Source organism: Cajanus cajan, chromosome 10 (genome assembly GCF_000230855.2).
Source record: "Cajanus cajan strain Asha chromosome 10, NIPB_CcT2T_4, whole genome shotgun sequence".
NCBI lineage: Eukaryota > Viridiplantae > Streptophyta > Magnoliopsida > Fabales > Fabaceae > Cajanus > Cajanus cajan.
The window spans coordinates 47,321,779-47,339,009 of record NC_138526.1 but is presented as its reverse complement, the minus strand read 5'-3'; the positions used below and the strand labels follow the sequence as shown (position 1 = coordinate 47,339,009).

The following is a 17,231-nucleotide window of genomic DNA, read 5'->3' as shown; positions in this document are numbered from 1 at the left end:
CTCCAACCGAATACTATCCTACTTTTATATAAATATAATTATCATAGTTCAACCACAAGAAAACATGCAAGTATAAGTTAATATTCAAAGAATAAACATATGAAATATAGGAATAAAAACAATTATACTACCAAATATCCACATGTAAACCACACAACACAACATCTTAACATGACATTCATCAACCTTGAAAGATAGACAACAATCTCAACTTACACCAATAATCATCCCATTTAATAACAAATTCACATAGCATATGAACAACACCAAACATCAACGCATCATATGCATAACACCTCAATTACATGTGTCGTTATGTATTCAAATACAAAGATCTCTTACAAAAAAAAAGAGCAATTTAGGTGACTTAACTCTACCGAACTAACATGATCTTTTTATACTTGCTAGATCAACAAACAATTTGGATAAAATCCATAAATACATAATTTTTTTTGAATTTTGTCACTTAAATAAAAAAAGTCTAGTATTTCTCTCAAAGTAAAATAACTTCAGTGTGAGTCTATCACGGTACTAACATGCATAACTAAGTCTCCTATGGAATTATCCCACCAACTATGACAACCTTTCCAATACTTAGTTTGGGACTTTGACCCCCAATCTTGTACCTTATTCGATTTGGTCACGTTATATATGTATGTCTCGATCTTGCCCACATATGGATTAACATTGATCACTTTTAATCAATATAACTCAACCTAACCCTTATACTGTGATCACTTATAGTCAATATGTCTCGACCTTGCTTACATACTACATTAAATAATAAGGTCTTTGAGAAAACTCAACTATTCACTTCAAAATTCGACCACTTGAGAAGGGTTTTCAGCAACTGAGCTCAAAGAGCATCACAACAATATTCTTACAATAAGATATTCAACTTTCTAAAACACCCTTTCCTCTAGCCTAAGTTAATCAACACCACACACCTTAATGCCTTAAGAATTCTCAATACTATCACCTCAACATTCAACATTTTAATAATCTATATTCATTATTCCCAACCAATGTATATAAAATCAACAACATATATCAACATACAACTACCACATACATGTTGAACATTTCATCAATAAAATAACACATTTTTATAAGGTAGTCCACGCCTAGCGCCAATCTTCCTGTGCTCAACGCCATTGAGACAAGGAGTTTTCAGGCTCGCCCGTACTCGAAGCTACTCAACCCGCGTTCGACGTGAATGAGACAGAGAGTCTTTGTTGCTTTCATGCCTAACATGGCCAAATCCCACACTCTACCTCATTTTAAGCAAAGAGTCTTTACTTGATTCACATTCAACGTCGTCTAGATAGAGAGTTTCTGTCTTGGTCATGTTAGGCGCCACTCAACTTGGATCCAACGTCATCAAGTCAAAAACGTTTCTCTATCATCACGTTGATGCCATTCAACCCCTGTTTGACGTGACCAAGTCAATGACTTTTCCTCTCGCTTATGCTCAATGTTACCAATCGCACGCTTGATGTTAGTGAGGCAACAAGTCTCTAAACCATGTCATGTCGGTGCCTTGAAATTGCGTTCGACACGATGATGAAATATGCATTCAGCAAATTCACAAATTGACCCAAAGCACCTAAAACTAAGAAGAATCCAAGCATGCAACATGTAACCACTAATTTGACCAAAACATCAAGGTTCACCTCAACATTAAATTCTCAAAATCATCCAACACAAACACGGTTTGTGGACATCAATCAACATGCAACTCAACCAATTCAACAATTAAAAAGGTTATAGTTTTCTATACCTCCAGATTGAACAGAAACAAGGAAGAAAGAAAAAGATGGTTCTGAGCCAGCATCAAAAGCTCCTCACAACACAACCACGATGATAATCTTTAGCTAATGGCCTCAAATCACCACTCTATCACTCAATTGCAATCTTTTACACTCTTGAGAAGGCTAAAGAGAAGGAAGAGACATTTATAATTCCAAAATTACTTTCCCTACTATCTCTCTAAAGTTCTTTGAGAAATAAACTTATGAAACTCAAATCTTAAAATAAAACTTGTATCTTTTTCTAAGGGTTAAACTAAAAAATCCTTAAAAACCACCTAAAACTCACAAGAATTCCTAAATTCTCATAGTTCTCAACAATATAAAACAATAAATTACCACAATATAATTATTAATAAAATCAATAATAATTAACAAATATGCATAGTATAATACATGTTTAAGTATACAAAATTACTCTTAATTTGAAAGTGAGTGCAAAGAAAAAAATAAACAAAAAAGATCAAGGACCTACCCAGACTCAAATATATCTATATCTTAATGCGTGTTATTAATTCATTATTATTATTATATATATATAGATAGATCATATTGTTTTATACACACAAAATACTCTCCCAAATTAAAGGAGACAACAGAAATTCTTGTACTTTTGTTGTAAGAAGAACATTTTGCTATTTTTTTACTGTACAAAGTTACATTCCACAGTTTTCTCCTATTATATGAAGCCAGAAAAATTATAAAAGCTGGGCCTAAGTTTATCAGTTTTAAAGGTCCATTGCACCGTTAATAGGTTTTGGAACTTCAAATGATTACATTCTTTGGGCTCCCCCCAAAAATAAAATAAAGTTATAATTGCGTTACGAATACGGTACTACCTGATTAAGATGAAGAGCTTTATTGATTTATGTCCAATTCCCAATTCCCAGTTTTGAAAATATGAGTAGTGCCATTATGCAAAGTTTTGACGGTTTGGCGTGGAACTATTCATGTTGCTCATGACATCATATTTGACTAACACAACTTCCATATTTGGATCATTGCCTGCACCTGTTGCATGCATGATGCATCTGTTACGCATTTGACTAACACTGTCTTCTGCACTTTTAACTCATCTTACCATATACTTTACATTTTTTTCTTCTTGCAATCTAGTATTCGTGAGAATTAGTTTCTATTTGATGCCCATCACTAAATCTTTATTTAACTCGTTGATTAGACGCCTAACGTGGGAATTGCAATTTGTATCATTATGTTGTCTAAATTCTTATACCATTTCCACTTTCTCATTTAGCATATGGAATCATTTAAACATTTGTATTGAAGAAAATAATGACAGTGACGACCGCAGTGATAGATAATAAATGGCTTTATGTATACCATCAAATGTATAATTCAGATTAGTGTGTATGAAAACAATGAGAGACTTTTCACTTTTTGTGATATAGAAAACAATTGATTTTGAAAACAAAAACAAAAAGGTAGGAATATTGAATCGTATGAAATCTGCAACCAATAATATCAAATTAATGATATCATGGCATGAATGGTTTAACTTCTTTACCGTATTGTTGTCGGCGCGTGAACAACACTAATAAATTACTTATATGAAACTTTTGGGTTATATATGTAATAAGAAAAAAAGTTCTTTTATCATCATATCGAAGTGAGAAAGAAAGAAAAGAGATAAAACTAAAAGATGAATTTACTTAAAAAAAATTCATTTGTATGAGTATATATTGTAGCTTATCAATCCTAATAATATTAATATTTATATCTCTGATAAGGTATGCACACTACTAAATCATATAGATTAACTTCTATATATTTTTTTTTTTACTATTATATCAAATATTTGGTTGGAAATCGTTAACAAAAAACATTAATAAATAAATAAAAATCAATCAAAGTCACTGTATTTTTTTTTTCAGTGTGCTCTGGTCAAAAATTACAAATTTGTTCATTAAGAAAACACTTACAACTTGACAAAAAAAACAAATTATTTGTGATAAATAAAATTAAAATTGTACAATCTTCGAATTCATAACAAATTAATGTGCACAATATTGATATATTTATATTCGCTAGTCTTATATTAACTTTCAATTTTATAGCTTTTTTTTGGTATAAAAGCAAAACTAGCCTTTACATGCATCTCAAATAATTTAGAGAATAGGATATATAATTGGATTACATGAAGAAAAAAATGATAAAAGAAGCACTAAAATAGAAGAAAAATAGTTAATTAAAATCATTCAATACGTGGACTTTATTCACTTATATCACAATCATGGATAAAGGTAGTTAAGATACAAATTTTTTTTTAGAAAGCGTAATAATGATACGTTTTGACACTTTTTTTTATACACACTTTTTTATTTATTAAAAAATATTAGAATTTCAAAATTACAAATTTGTATAAGTCTCACCTCTTATTTAATACCCTCTCCAATATTTTATATAAAAAACAAATGATTACTCGTTTTAAAACTTAATTAATATAAAAAAATAAACATATTTTAAAGATATATTAATTGTTAAATATTTTTTTATACTCTCCATTTATTGTGAGATATATTAATTAATGAGTTATTCACTATGATAGTTATGTATTTATTAGTCTATTAACAAAGAAAAAATATTTGGAATGTAATAATTCTAATGATGACAATAAATTTAAATATACTAAAATGAAAGTTGAGACGGGTATAATTACCGAATAATTCATTAAACGTAAATAATTTTCAAGGGAGAGATTATAAAAGAGAAGCAACGATATACATATTGAAGCGTGATAGCTTCAAGTTTCTCGCGAGAAGAGATGATGTTCCATATCGTCTTGAATTGATCGTGCAATTCCACGTAGTAGAACTATTATGCGAGTCCTGAATTCAATTTTCACATGTCCACACAAATGTATTTCTCTTTTTTAAAAAAATAAAAATTAGTTGACAAAAACAAATAGAGAGAGAGAGAAAAAAAAAAAAAAAAAAAAAAAGAGTAAAGAAAGGGTTGGTGAGTGTTGCAGGCCAATCTCAGCATATCTCTGTCGCTACGGTGCATGAGTGACCCACTTATTGTTATTATTATTCACTCATCATACAATACAAATTTCCCCATAAATTTTATTTTAACTAACTTAATACTAGTATTCTCTAATTTATAGCCCTACTAAGTATTATTTTAATTTAACTAATAATTTCAAATTCAAGTTTTTAATGTATAATCGTATTAAATGTTAAAAAGAAAATTTTGCTATATATTGTAATTTTATCTAACTTAAATAAAATTACATTTAATAAAAAATATATAATTTATAAAAACAATATAATTTAAAATTAACTTCAATGGACTTATTTCTAGTTAAGAATATTATCTAAAATTTTAGTTTTAAAACACTTTAAATTTTGTAAAATAACGAATAAATTATTCTTTTGAAATGATTTTAGTACAAATAATACAGCAAAGCATGCACCGTAGCACATTTAATGCAATCGTAATAGTGATGAAGTAGAATGGCAGCAATAATTTTTGATGAAGTATTCACATCCACAACCACAACAATTGATTACACTCTGGAGGAAATTTTCTTTTTCCAAAGCAAATTTTAAATCAATATAATTAAACTCAACGGAAAGACAAGTTTGGACGGAGCAAATCTAGAACAAAATATTATTCTTAATTTAATACACCTTTGTGTTAGGAAAATAATAAAAATTGAGAAATAATAAGATATTATCTATTTATTTATATAAAAAATATGTTTTCATTTTTAAAAAGCAAAAACTATATATATATATATATATATATATATATATATATATATATATTTTTTTTTTGTTTTCTAAAATGAATTTAATTTAGTCATCTAACTTACTGATTTATTTATTTATCGTGCTAACATTTTTTTTCCTAAACATTTGTTAATTTGAAAGATGTTTTGATACTTAATGCGGATGTTCATCGTGAAGATTATTAGCAAAAAGATAAAAGTTTTAGATTTGATCAATGGTGATGACTTTCTTAATAAAAAAAATGGTGCATGATGACTTTATGTCGATTGATAGATGTCTAACATTGAAAATAAGCCGTGAAAAGAGTACCAAAATATTTTATATAAAGAGTAACAAAGTAATTTTAATAAAATAAAAAATATAAAGAAAAATGTTAAATCTGTAAATTAACTATGAAAATAAAGTGTAAAAATAAAAGATTGAGGCAAAACTCTAGTTTTTTTTATATATAAATGAAAAACTCTACTTTATACTAGTATATATAGATACTGACAAGTTATATGCGTAAAATGACAAAGATATATTAATAATTTTACAAAACTTAATTAGGAAAGCATGTCCAAAATTATGAATCCGTATGAAAAGAAAATAAATTGGTATAGGAGTAGGCAGCAAGGATTAACAACGCATGCAATGGCGTAAATAAAAGGGAAAATCATGATTTTGAATGGTGAAACGTGTGATAATGAAATAGGAAGATGAAGATGGTTCCCTATCCCAATGCAAAGAAAACAAGTTCCAGAAACAAGGGTTTTGTAACTGAAAACAAGGGCATTCAACTCCTCGAAACCAGTTTTCTTTGTCTTTGCATCTTGTGAATTGCCATGCCCCCCATTTTTTTCTTTACACACTTCCAATGCTTGCCCCTTTGACCATTTGACTCGCAATGTATTGCTGAATTTCCATCCATAAAATTCTGCAATCCTACTTCGGTTTTCTCAAAATTACATACATTTTCAATTTCATTCATTACAATCCCCATGCAAGTTATACGTAACCAAATTGGAAGGTAGAAAAATGTGTTACTAAACCAATCCAAAGTCACAAAATATACAATACTAGCTAGTACTAGTATAATTTTAGCTGATACAGTACAGTACAAGTCTATCTGTTCACAATTCACAATCACATGGATCTTGATATTGAGGATTTGAAAGGAAATGGGAAGAAAAGAGAGTGAAGTAAAATCCCAAAACGACATGAAAATGGGGAAAAGGCACAGGCATCAAAACGGTGACACTAACACGTGAAAGTGTCTGTCAAATTTAGAATTGCGGTATCATCTCACATCCTAATTAAGCATTGCCCTGTTGTGTTGTGTCCCACTCCCACGTGTGGCTTTGGCTTAGGACACATCAAAACACTTATGTTTAGGTGGTTTTCTTGGGATTGGCATGGACCTCACTCTTCAACTTCTCACGTACAAATACGTCTCAATTCATCAACCCCATGCCCATGCACTATATATTTATATATTTCATTGTATCATGTTTTCTGCCTTTCAGATCCCAACCTCTGAATGTGAACTGAAAATCCCTCCAAGTCAGTTACTCATGCCACACATAATCCAATTAATTAATTCTTGCCGAACATTATTCAACTTTTATAAATGTAACAAAATTAATTTTGCCTCTCACCATTTTATATTTTCTTGACCCCAACACACATGTTCACACTTTGCAACAAAAAAGAAAAACGCAAATAATTGGCGAGATTAATATAGCTTGTGATTCATTAATTTGCCACCAAGGCACCGACACACATACTATTGGCCTATACTAGGTTCAATGACATTTTCAAGTTTTAATTTGACAGTGAATCAGTGATGGGGACCGGACTAACCTATGATGATAATGTCTTGCTGGTTAAACCAAACCATATTTTATAAATAAAAAACAATGTCGATGATTGTTGGATGTTGATTTAATATTTGCTTTAGAAAGGGAAAAGACACTAGTTGGCACGGGGTGACGGGACCTACACAATGACCATTCCAAGTTTATAATTGAAGAACAGGTTTAAAAACACAAAGGGTGGTTCCAGTTTCTTGGCTTCGATCGAATCTCAAAATTTTTATAGTCAATGAATTCAACGCCGGGTTTAGGTAAGATAGATGGCACACATATTCCACCCCGTGTGAGTAGCTTGCGGCTTCTGCTACCTTCCAATCGCGGGTTTTTGACCAAAGTGGGGTGGTTGACCAACTTATTTACGCAATTGGGGCTGTTTCAAAAGTATTTACGCCTTTGGGGTTATTTTCAACAGTGTCGCTGTGGCCCACAGCGACACCCCTGCCACGTGGTTTTTTTTTTTTTTTGCGCTGGAATGAGCCAAACAAGTGTCGCTATGGGCTGATCCATCACAACTTCTGGACCAAAAAAGATGGTGTAGCCCACAGCGACACCACCTAAGAAAAAAAAAAAAAAACTTAAATAATTTAAATGTAACCTTAAAAAGATCAACTTAGTTTACTTATAATTTATTTATAAAAATAAAAAACAGTTATTAATAAACGTAATTTAAAAAATAATTTTTAAGTATTTTATGCAAGGGGCGCCGTGGCCTACAGCTCCACCAAGTCGCTGTAGGCCACAGCGCCTCAAATTTAATTATTTTTTTTTTTTTTTTTTGTAAATTATTTAGTTTTTGTGTGCAAAATTCTATTATTTATCATAACCATTTAAATATGAATTTATAAATAATTATAAATTTTAATTTTCTGTAATTTGTTTTATTTTGAGAATAATTTTTTAATTTAAATTATTTAAAAGAGGCGCTGTAGCCTACAGCGCCATTAAAGTCGCTGTAGGCCACAGCGCCTGTATTTATTTTTATTTTTTTTTTGTAAATGATTTAGTTATTGTGTTTGAAATTTTTTTTATTTTATATAACCATTTAAATATGAATTTATAAATATAAAGTTTATTTTTCTGTAATTTCTTTAATTTTCAGAATATATTTTTTAATTTAAATTATTTAAAAGAGGCGTTGTAGCCTACAGCGCCATTAAAGTCGCTGTAGGCCACAGCGCCTGTATTTATTTTTAATTTTTTTTGTAAATTATTTAGTTTTTGTGTTTGAAAATTTATTTATTTTATATAACCATTTAAATATGAATTTATAAATATAAAGTTTATTTTTCTGTAATTTCTTTAATTTTCAGAATATATTTTTTTATTTAAATTATTTAAAAGAGGCGCTGTGGCCTACAGCGACACTGTGTCGCTATGGCCCATAGCGCCACTATCACTATATATACCACTTCCCAGCTACGTCTTTTTCACAGTTCAAATTATATATTTATCAGTTACGTTTTGGTGTGAGTGAATTCTCTGAACCAGTTACGTTTGCTTGTAATTCGGTGAGTATTTATTTTTTTAAGATATAAATAGTACGTATTTGCACTAATTAATTTTTTTGGTTGTAGATATTATGGATCAAATGATTGCTTATATTTACACTGGAAAGATGTATGAAGGTGCTGAAGGTGTAACATTTGATGGACCAAGAAAAGGAATGTATATCAAACGAGGTATCACTTTGGATATATTAAAAAGAAGAATTCACAACAAGTTTAATCTTAACTCAAATCAAGTGATATTATCCGTAAGTTACAGATTTTTAGTTTCACAAGGTGAGAACAACATATATTCTTCATTGGAATTGAGTGACGATGATGATGTACAATGCATGATAGAAGCATTTCAGAGCCAGAATGTGATGGCAATAATGGAATTATATGCTGAAATAGGTATGCAAGAATCTTCTACTTTTTCATTAGAAAATTTGTCAATTGAACGATCACCTTTGATCACAAGAGATGAAGATGAAGATGACGAAGATGATGAAGACTATCATGTTTCATCATCATATGAAAGCATTGATGAATCCAATGAAGATGAAATTGATAATTGTGAACCATCTGATGATGAGGTGCAACCAAATGTTGTTGTTAATAGTCCAATGGTTCAACCAATTTCAATGTATCCATCTACTGAAGGTAACATTTGAAAATTAAATATGTCAATAATTTGTTATTTGTTTAAAATAATTTGTTGAAATTGATTTTATTGAAATTACTAAATTCATTATTTTGAAAATAGGTGGAAGTCAATTTTGGGGTAATTTACCCCACTACACTAACATCAATTGGAATCATCCTGATGAAGAAGATATCCCAGGGATGGATGTCGGTAGTACTTGGTCAATTGGGCAAGATTTATATGTCGGGTTGGAGTTTGAGAATAAAGATGCAGTTAAAAATGCAGTCAAGCAAAATGCAATGAGAATGCATCAAAGTTTTTATGTGGTTGAGTCGAAAAAGACTAAGTGGGTTGTTAAATGTCCAAATGCACATGATGGATGTGGATGGTACATGAGAGCCATTGAGTCAAAGAGATCTGATAAGTGGAAAGTGACTCAGTGGGGTGGACGTCATACGTGTTTGAACATGTCTTTGTCGCAAGATCATGCTAAGTTAGATTCTGAGTTAATTGCAACATTTATACAAGGTAAGTTTTGCAAATTTTATAGTTTATATGAATAATAATTTATCTTAGTGTTTACTAATATGTAATATGTAGGAATGGTTAACCAAGATCCATCAATCAAGATTAGCCTTATCCAAGAGAGAATAACATCTCAAACTGGGTTCAAAATATCGTATAGAAAGGCTTGGATGGCGAAACAAAAGGCAATTGTTAACGTTTTTGGAGATTGGGAAGAATCGTATGCTTATTTACCTCGATGGCTGCAATACATGAAAGAAATTGCTCCAGGGTCATTTTACGATCTGTGTCATGATGAGTTTTTTGTTGGTAATCGTTGTCATCGTGGTTATCGTCAATTTCACAGATTATTCTGGACATTCAAGCCGTGTTGTGATGCCTTTAATTTTTGTAAACCGTTGATACAAGTTGATGGCACTCATCTATATGGCAAGTATCGAGGTACATTGTTAATTGCTACAACACAAGATGGTAATAACAACGTTCTTCCTCTTGCATTTGCTGTGGTTGAAGGAGAAACATTACTTGCGTGGTCGTGGTTCTTGTCTCATTTGCGGTTACATGTTACAAACAAAGAAGGGATATGTTTAATATCTGATCGACATCGTAGCATTAAATCGGCCATTGAGAATGAGGCAATTGGTTGGAGACCGCCAAATGCATATCACAAGTACTGCATTAGGCACATTGCAAGTAATTTTAATACTCGATTCAAGGATGTGAAACTTAAACAAAAGCTTGTGAAGTTAGGTACGTATTGTTATATCAATTTATTTATTTATTTCAAAATGTTTTTTAATAATTTTAAATTTTTTATATTCTGTATTGTTTTTAATTGGTATGTAGGGTATACACCGTGTAAGCACATTTTTGATCGCAATTTGCAAAAGTTTTGTGAATCTAGCCCTGATGTTGAAAGGTGGATAGGAGCGATATCAAAAGACAAATGGAGCATGGCATATGATGCAGATGGTCGAAGATATGGTCATATGACAACAAATTTGTCTGAATGTGTTAACAAGGTGTTAAAGGATTGTAGAAATCTGCCTATCACTGCATTAGTTCGGTCTACTTATACCAGGTGCGCTGAATATTTTAGTAATCGTGGTAGTCGTGCTTTAGCCGATGTTTCATCTGGGAAGGTCTTCGTTTCAAAGTTGGTTGAGGCTCTGCAAAAAAATCAAGAAGAGGCTTGTTCCCATCAAGTTTGTAGATACGATATTCAATCTTCAAAATTTGAGGTTGAAGAGGCATTTGATCCAGTAACACAAACAGGAGGGAAGAAATGGGTAGTCAATTTACAGCAACGATACTGTCAATGCGGAAAGTTTACAGCATTTCACTATCCTTGTTCTCATGTTATAGCTGCATGTGGTGTTGTTAGCATTGATTACTACCAGTTTATAGATCCTGTTTATACCTGTGATTATGTTTTAAAAGCCTACTCTGGTCCGTGGGAACCAATCGGAAATGAAGACTTAATCCCTCCAAGTAATGAGGATTGGATACTTGTCCCAGATCCATCATCGGTGCGCGGGAAAGGGAGACCAAAATCCACAAGAATTAGAAATGAAATGGATTGGGTTGAGAGCTCACAACGACGACCAAAGTGTAGCATATGCAAAGAAGAGGGTCACAACAGGCGCAATTGTCCATCTAAGTCTAATAATCAGTCGATAAGTTTTGAAGATGTTTAGAATTTTGTAAACATAATGTAATTACTAATGGGTATTCATGATGATCATTGTATAACATAATGTAATTACTACTGTCTATTCATAATTATACAAAATCTACTCATCATCGTCTTCCTCATCTTCCTCATGATGATGCCCTCTATCAGTGGCAGGAGTTAGAATACACCGTCGTGGTCTTTCCCTTGCAGCCCTTTGAGGATTTCTTCTAACACGTCTTTGTTCTGGCGGTGATGGTTGATGACTAGCCTCCGCAGAAAATTGTGGACGCAAATCAACACCTGCAACGTCATATTTAAAACAAATTATTAATATTGATAATAATTATAAGAACAAAAGAATAACAAAATAATAAAATTAGTAGACCTGATGTATAAGCACGACTGATATAATCATGATCATACGGAATATGAAAAGGTGCTTCCTGACTCGATTGAGTGGCATCCTGTGGCATACTTGGCTGTGGAGTCATTAAAGGGGAGTGTCCAAAAATATGATCCATCATATCTGATGACATAGTTGGTTCCGGTGATGAGTCCAAACCAAGTGACTCACATATATGTGTTGTAGTCATCGGAACTGATGTCTCAAAACCGGGTGGCCGAGGTGGAGTGTACCAATATGTATATTGAGATTGCGAAGGATACGTGGGCTCTTGCGAAGGAATATAATATAACCCTGGTGCTCTGTCTGGCACTGTAGGGTACACCTGATCCATCGCCTCAACTGGGGTTCGTCGTCTAGGTAACCCTGCAGCCTCCCTTGACTGTGGAGGAACATTGAAAGTCCCCGTCTCATATGAACCACCCGGAAGGGGTGCTTCCTCAGCCGGCTCAACGAATCTAGCCATATTGTCATCAGATATCGATAATAATCGATTAGCCTGCTCTGTGACGGCTTCCATAGAAAACTCTGCCCTGCCATGAGAAGATGTCAAGTATGCCAAGCATTCAGTTACGTCTCCCTACATATAGAAAACAAAATACAATTAGTTTACAACTTAATAATTGAACAAAATATCATATTAAAATATGAGTTGTAATATGCACATACCACAATCAAGTCTTTAACTTCATCAGGATCAATGTACAACTTCCCCTTTCTGCGATACCACCTCATGTATTCAGAATTTGGACCTAATAGTCCAACCTGTGGAGGAGTAGCTGGAAAGTGGTATGCATATCGATTGGCCCAGTGCTCAAGTGCTGGACTTAATATTGTAGTCCAATCATCATCAGCTTTTCCCCGCAGGGTCAATGCATGCACATGAGCAGGAGTGATCGGAGCATTTGGAATTGGTTGCTGGAGTCCAAACTGCCTCATCACCCTATCAGGCTGATGCCATTCACAAATACACAGAGAAAGTAAGGGGATTACAGAACCCCAAATACGTATCCCCTGTGTACAATCCTCGGGCATCTGTTCCAAAGGCGGATATGGTTGCCAAATAATCTGTAAATAAAAAAATTTATTTAGTTTATATTAAATTAGTAATAACTTACACAATGAAAACCCTAAACCCTTAAAGTTACTTACGGATTTTCTGGACAAACGATCAAAGAATTTGCGATAAAATTTAATATCATCGCTCATGCTTATTTTAGTGGCTGTGTTGGACCACCTCAATGAGACATAACTGGAAGATCTATCAGAAAACAGAAGCCCTCCTATAAAGCGTAGTATCCAGGCTCGAGCATAAGGAAGCAACTGATGTACCTCCTGTACATCATCTGCAATGTCATTAAAATATGTTGCCAACCAAGATAATTTCACCCGATGTCCTTTCATTTCTGACTGAGGTGGAACAACACCTAACAAATCATGAGCTGCAAAAAATAAAACAAATTATTTACTGATTTTTAATATTATAAAACACAATTACTATGACAAAAAAATACAAGTTAAAGTATAATTATTTTAGTACCTAATTCAAATATATTAGCACTGCCTCGACTTAACAGTGCTTCACCGTCAACTGGCAGACCAACAATCATACCAACATCTTGGAGAGTAATTGTGCACTCTCCAAATGACATATGAAATGTATGTGTTTCTGGTCTCCATCGTTCCACCAGAGCAGTTAATAATCCAGGAGTCATTTTGATATAACTCAACCGAGCAATCCATCCAAATCCAGCCTGGTCTATTAACGGAACTATTTGATGTGGAATTCCGTCAATTCCGTTACGTGTCGGAGCAGCACGTCGTGCTAATAATCTCCTATCTTCTTCTCTATTCCAAACATGTTGTGAAACATGTATGGATTGCAATGACAATAAATCATCCTCAACGGGTCCACAACTCACATGCATAGATGTAGAAGATGATGCCATCTATAACAAAATTTAACAACACATTATTTCATCCATTATATAAAACATAATAAAACTAATATAACAACTTAAATTAAATTTTTTTAAATTTTAATTTTTTTAAAATTAAATTTAAATTACACGTTATTAAAATAAATTAATTTATATTTAAAAAAAATTATTTTCATAATAAATACAATTTACACAAAATTAGAATAAATGAATTCAAATTTTTCAAATCACATTCTATTAATAAATATAAGTTACACAGAAATAATTAAATTCAATTTTAAATTTTAAATTTTTTTAAAATTTAATTTAAATTACACGTTATTAAAATAAATTAATTTATATTTTAAAAAAAATTATTTTCATAATAAATAAAATTTACACAAAATTAGAATAAATGAATTCAAATTTTAAAAATCACTTTCTATTAAAAAATATAAGTTACACAGAAAATATCTAAATACTTCTAACTAAAACAGAAAATATTTAAAATTAAATAATTAAATTCAATTTTAAAATTAAATAAATTAAATATAAGTTACACAGAAATAATTAAATTCAATTTTAAAATTAAATAAATTTTTATTAATTAAACTTAAATAACACGTTATTATATTAAATAACACGTTAATTAATTAAATTTATTTTTATTTTAATTTAAAATCATCTCTGCAAAAATATAAATTAAACAGAATACAAATAAATTAATTAAAAATTAAATATCTTTATTTTTAAAATACATAAAACTTAGACAGAAATTATTTAATTCTATTTTATATTCAAATACATTTATTTTACACAATTTAAATAACACATTATTCAACAGAAAATTATTACACAAAAAATATCTAAATACTTCTAACTAAAACAGAAAATATTTACACAAAAAATATATAAATAACTCTAACTAAATTATATTAATTATAAAATTGACGTACCCTACAGCGACTTTCAAATAATAACAAAAAACCAATATAAATAATTCTAACTAAATTACAATAACTATAAAAATTAATAAATTTAAATAAACTCAAAATTAAAGAAAATAATAAACATTAAAATACCTGGAATGGAAGCTTCAACAAACTTTCCACAAATTCACAAAATAAAAATTTCCCTGAAATTAAATAAACAAATTAACAAAAATTAAAACAAAATAAATAATTTATAAACAAATAAAAAAAAATTTAAAAACTTACCTGAGTCGCTGTGGAAACGAAAACGAAGGGGGGAGGGGACCATCAAGGTAAAAACGAGTATATATAGGTAAAAGGTTTTTTTTTTTTTTACTGTTTGTTGCCACGTGTCGCGTTATTACTGGCTGAATCAGCGGTAATTTGACACGTGGCCACTGTAATAAATACCACAACCACCCAGGTGTCGCTGTAGGCCACAGCGCCACCTTTTTTTTTTTTTTTTTTTTTTTTTTTTAAAATATATATAAATTAATAATTTAATTGTTTTTTATTATATTTTTTTATTTACCAATACATAAAAATATATACGTATAAATATTTACCTATTTCTAATTTTTATTTAATATTATTATTTTTCATTTGCATTTTTTATTTTTAAAAAATATATACGTAAAAAAAGTGACGCTGTGGCCTACAGCGTCACTGTTTTTTTATTTTAAAAAAAAAAATTAATAAATCAATTTTTTTATATAAATTAATAATTTAATTATTTTTAATCACATTTTTTTTATTTACCAATACATAAAAATATATACGTATAAATATTTACCTATTTCTAATTTTTATTTAATATTTTTATTTTTTATTTGCATTTTTTATTTTTAAAAATTATTTTCGTAAAAAAAGTGACGCTGTGGCCTACAGCGTCACTGTTTTTTTATTTTAAAAAAAAAATTAATAAATCAATTTTTTTATATAAATTAATAATTTAATTGTTTTTAATCACATTTTTTTTTATTTACCAATACATAAAAATATATACGTATAAATATTTACCTATTTCTAATTTTTATTTAATATTTTTATTTTTTATTTGCATTTTTTATTTTTAAAAATTATTTTCGAAAAAAAAGTGACGCTGTGGCCTACAGCGTCACTGTTTTTTTATTTTAAAAAAAAAAAATTAATAAATCAATTTTTTTTTATATAAATTAATAATTTAATTGTTTTTAATCACATTTTTTTTATTTACCAATACATAAAAATATATACGTATAAATATTTACCTATTTCTAATTTTTATTTAATATTTTTATTTTTTATTTGCATTTTTTATTTTTAAAAATTATTTTCGTAAAAAAAGTGACGCTGTGGCCTACAGCGTCACTGTTTTTTTATTTTAAAAAAAAAAAAATTAATAAATCAATTTTTTTATATAAATTAATAATTTAATTGTTTTTAATCACATTTTTTTTTATTTACCAATACATATAAATATATACGTATAAATATTTACCTATTTCTAATTTTTATTTAATATTTTTATTTTTTATTTGCATTTTTTATTTTTAAAAATTATTTTCGAAAAAAAAGTGACGCTGTGGCCTACAGCGTCACTGTTTTTTTATTTTAAAAAAAAAATTAATAAATCAATTTTTTTATTATCACTTTTTAATTAAAAAATATTTTATGATAAACTCGTCGCTGTAGGCTAAAGCGACTTAGTTAAGCTGTGTTGTAGCGCTTTCGGCTGTAGCGACACTATAAATGTGGCTCTCATGGCTATCCTGAAATGTAAAAAATGCCACGTGGCAATGGTGTCGCTGTGGCCCACAGCGACACTGTTGTAATCAGCCCCAAAGGCGTAAATAATTTCGAAACAGCCCCATTTACGTAATTAAGTTTCCATGCAACCCTACTTTGGTCAAAAAGCCTTCCAATCGCCACTCACAAGTGACAAGAGTGACTCACACAAGAGACAAAGTATTCCTTTTTACCTTTTTACTATATTCCTTTATTTAACATTTTTTTTTATAAATATAATTTATGCAGTATTTTAAAGTTAATAATTAATAATTAATTTACTATTATAAAACGTGATATTTATTGATTAAATATTATTTTAATTTTATAATAACCAATCGTCTAAATCCTGTATCTCTGAATAATTAAGTCTTTCAAATGGTGAACAATGAGATTTGGATTTTATTTATCATTATCTAAAGATG

General features: G+C 30.0%; 1 protein-coding gene across 1 annotated transcript; it reads left to right on the top strand.

Moving 5' to 3' along the window:
- The first annotated feature begins 8,995 nt into the window (after positions 1-8,995).
- LOC145952524 (uncharacterized) lies at positions 8,996-11,768 on the top strand. The gene is made up of 6 exons (XM_083064899.1): positions 8,996-9,095; positions 9,198-9,314; positions 9,462-9,563; positions 9,733-10,074; positions 10,147-10,821; positions 10,918-11,768. The coding sequence occupies exons 1-6, from the start codon at positions 8,996-8,998 to the stop codon at positions 11,766-11,768; spliced, it is 2,187 nt and encodes a 728-aa protein (XP_082921025.1).
- Positions 11,769-17,231: the final 5,463 nt, after the last annotated feature.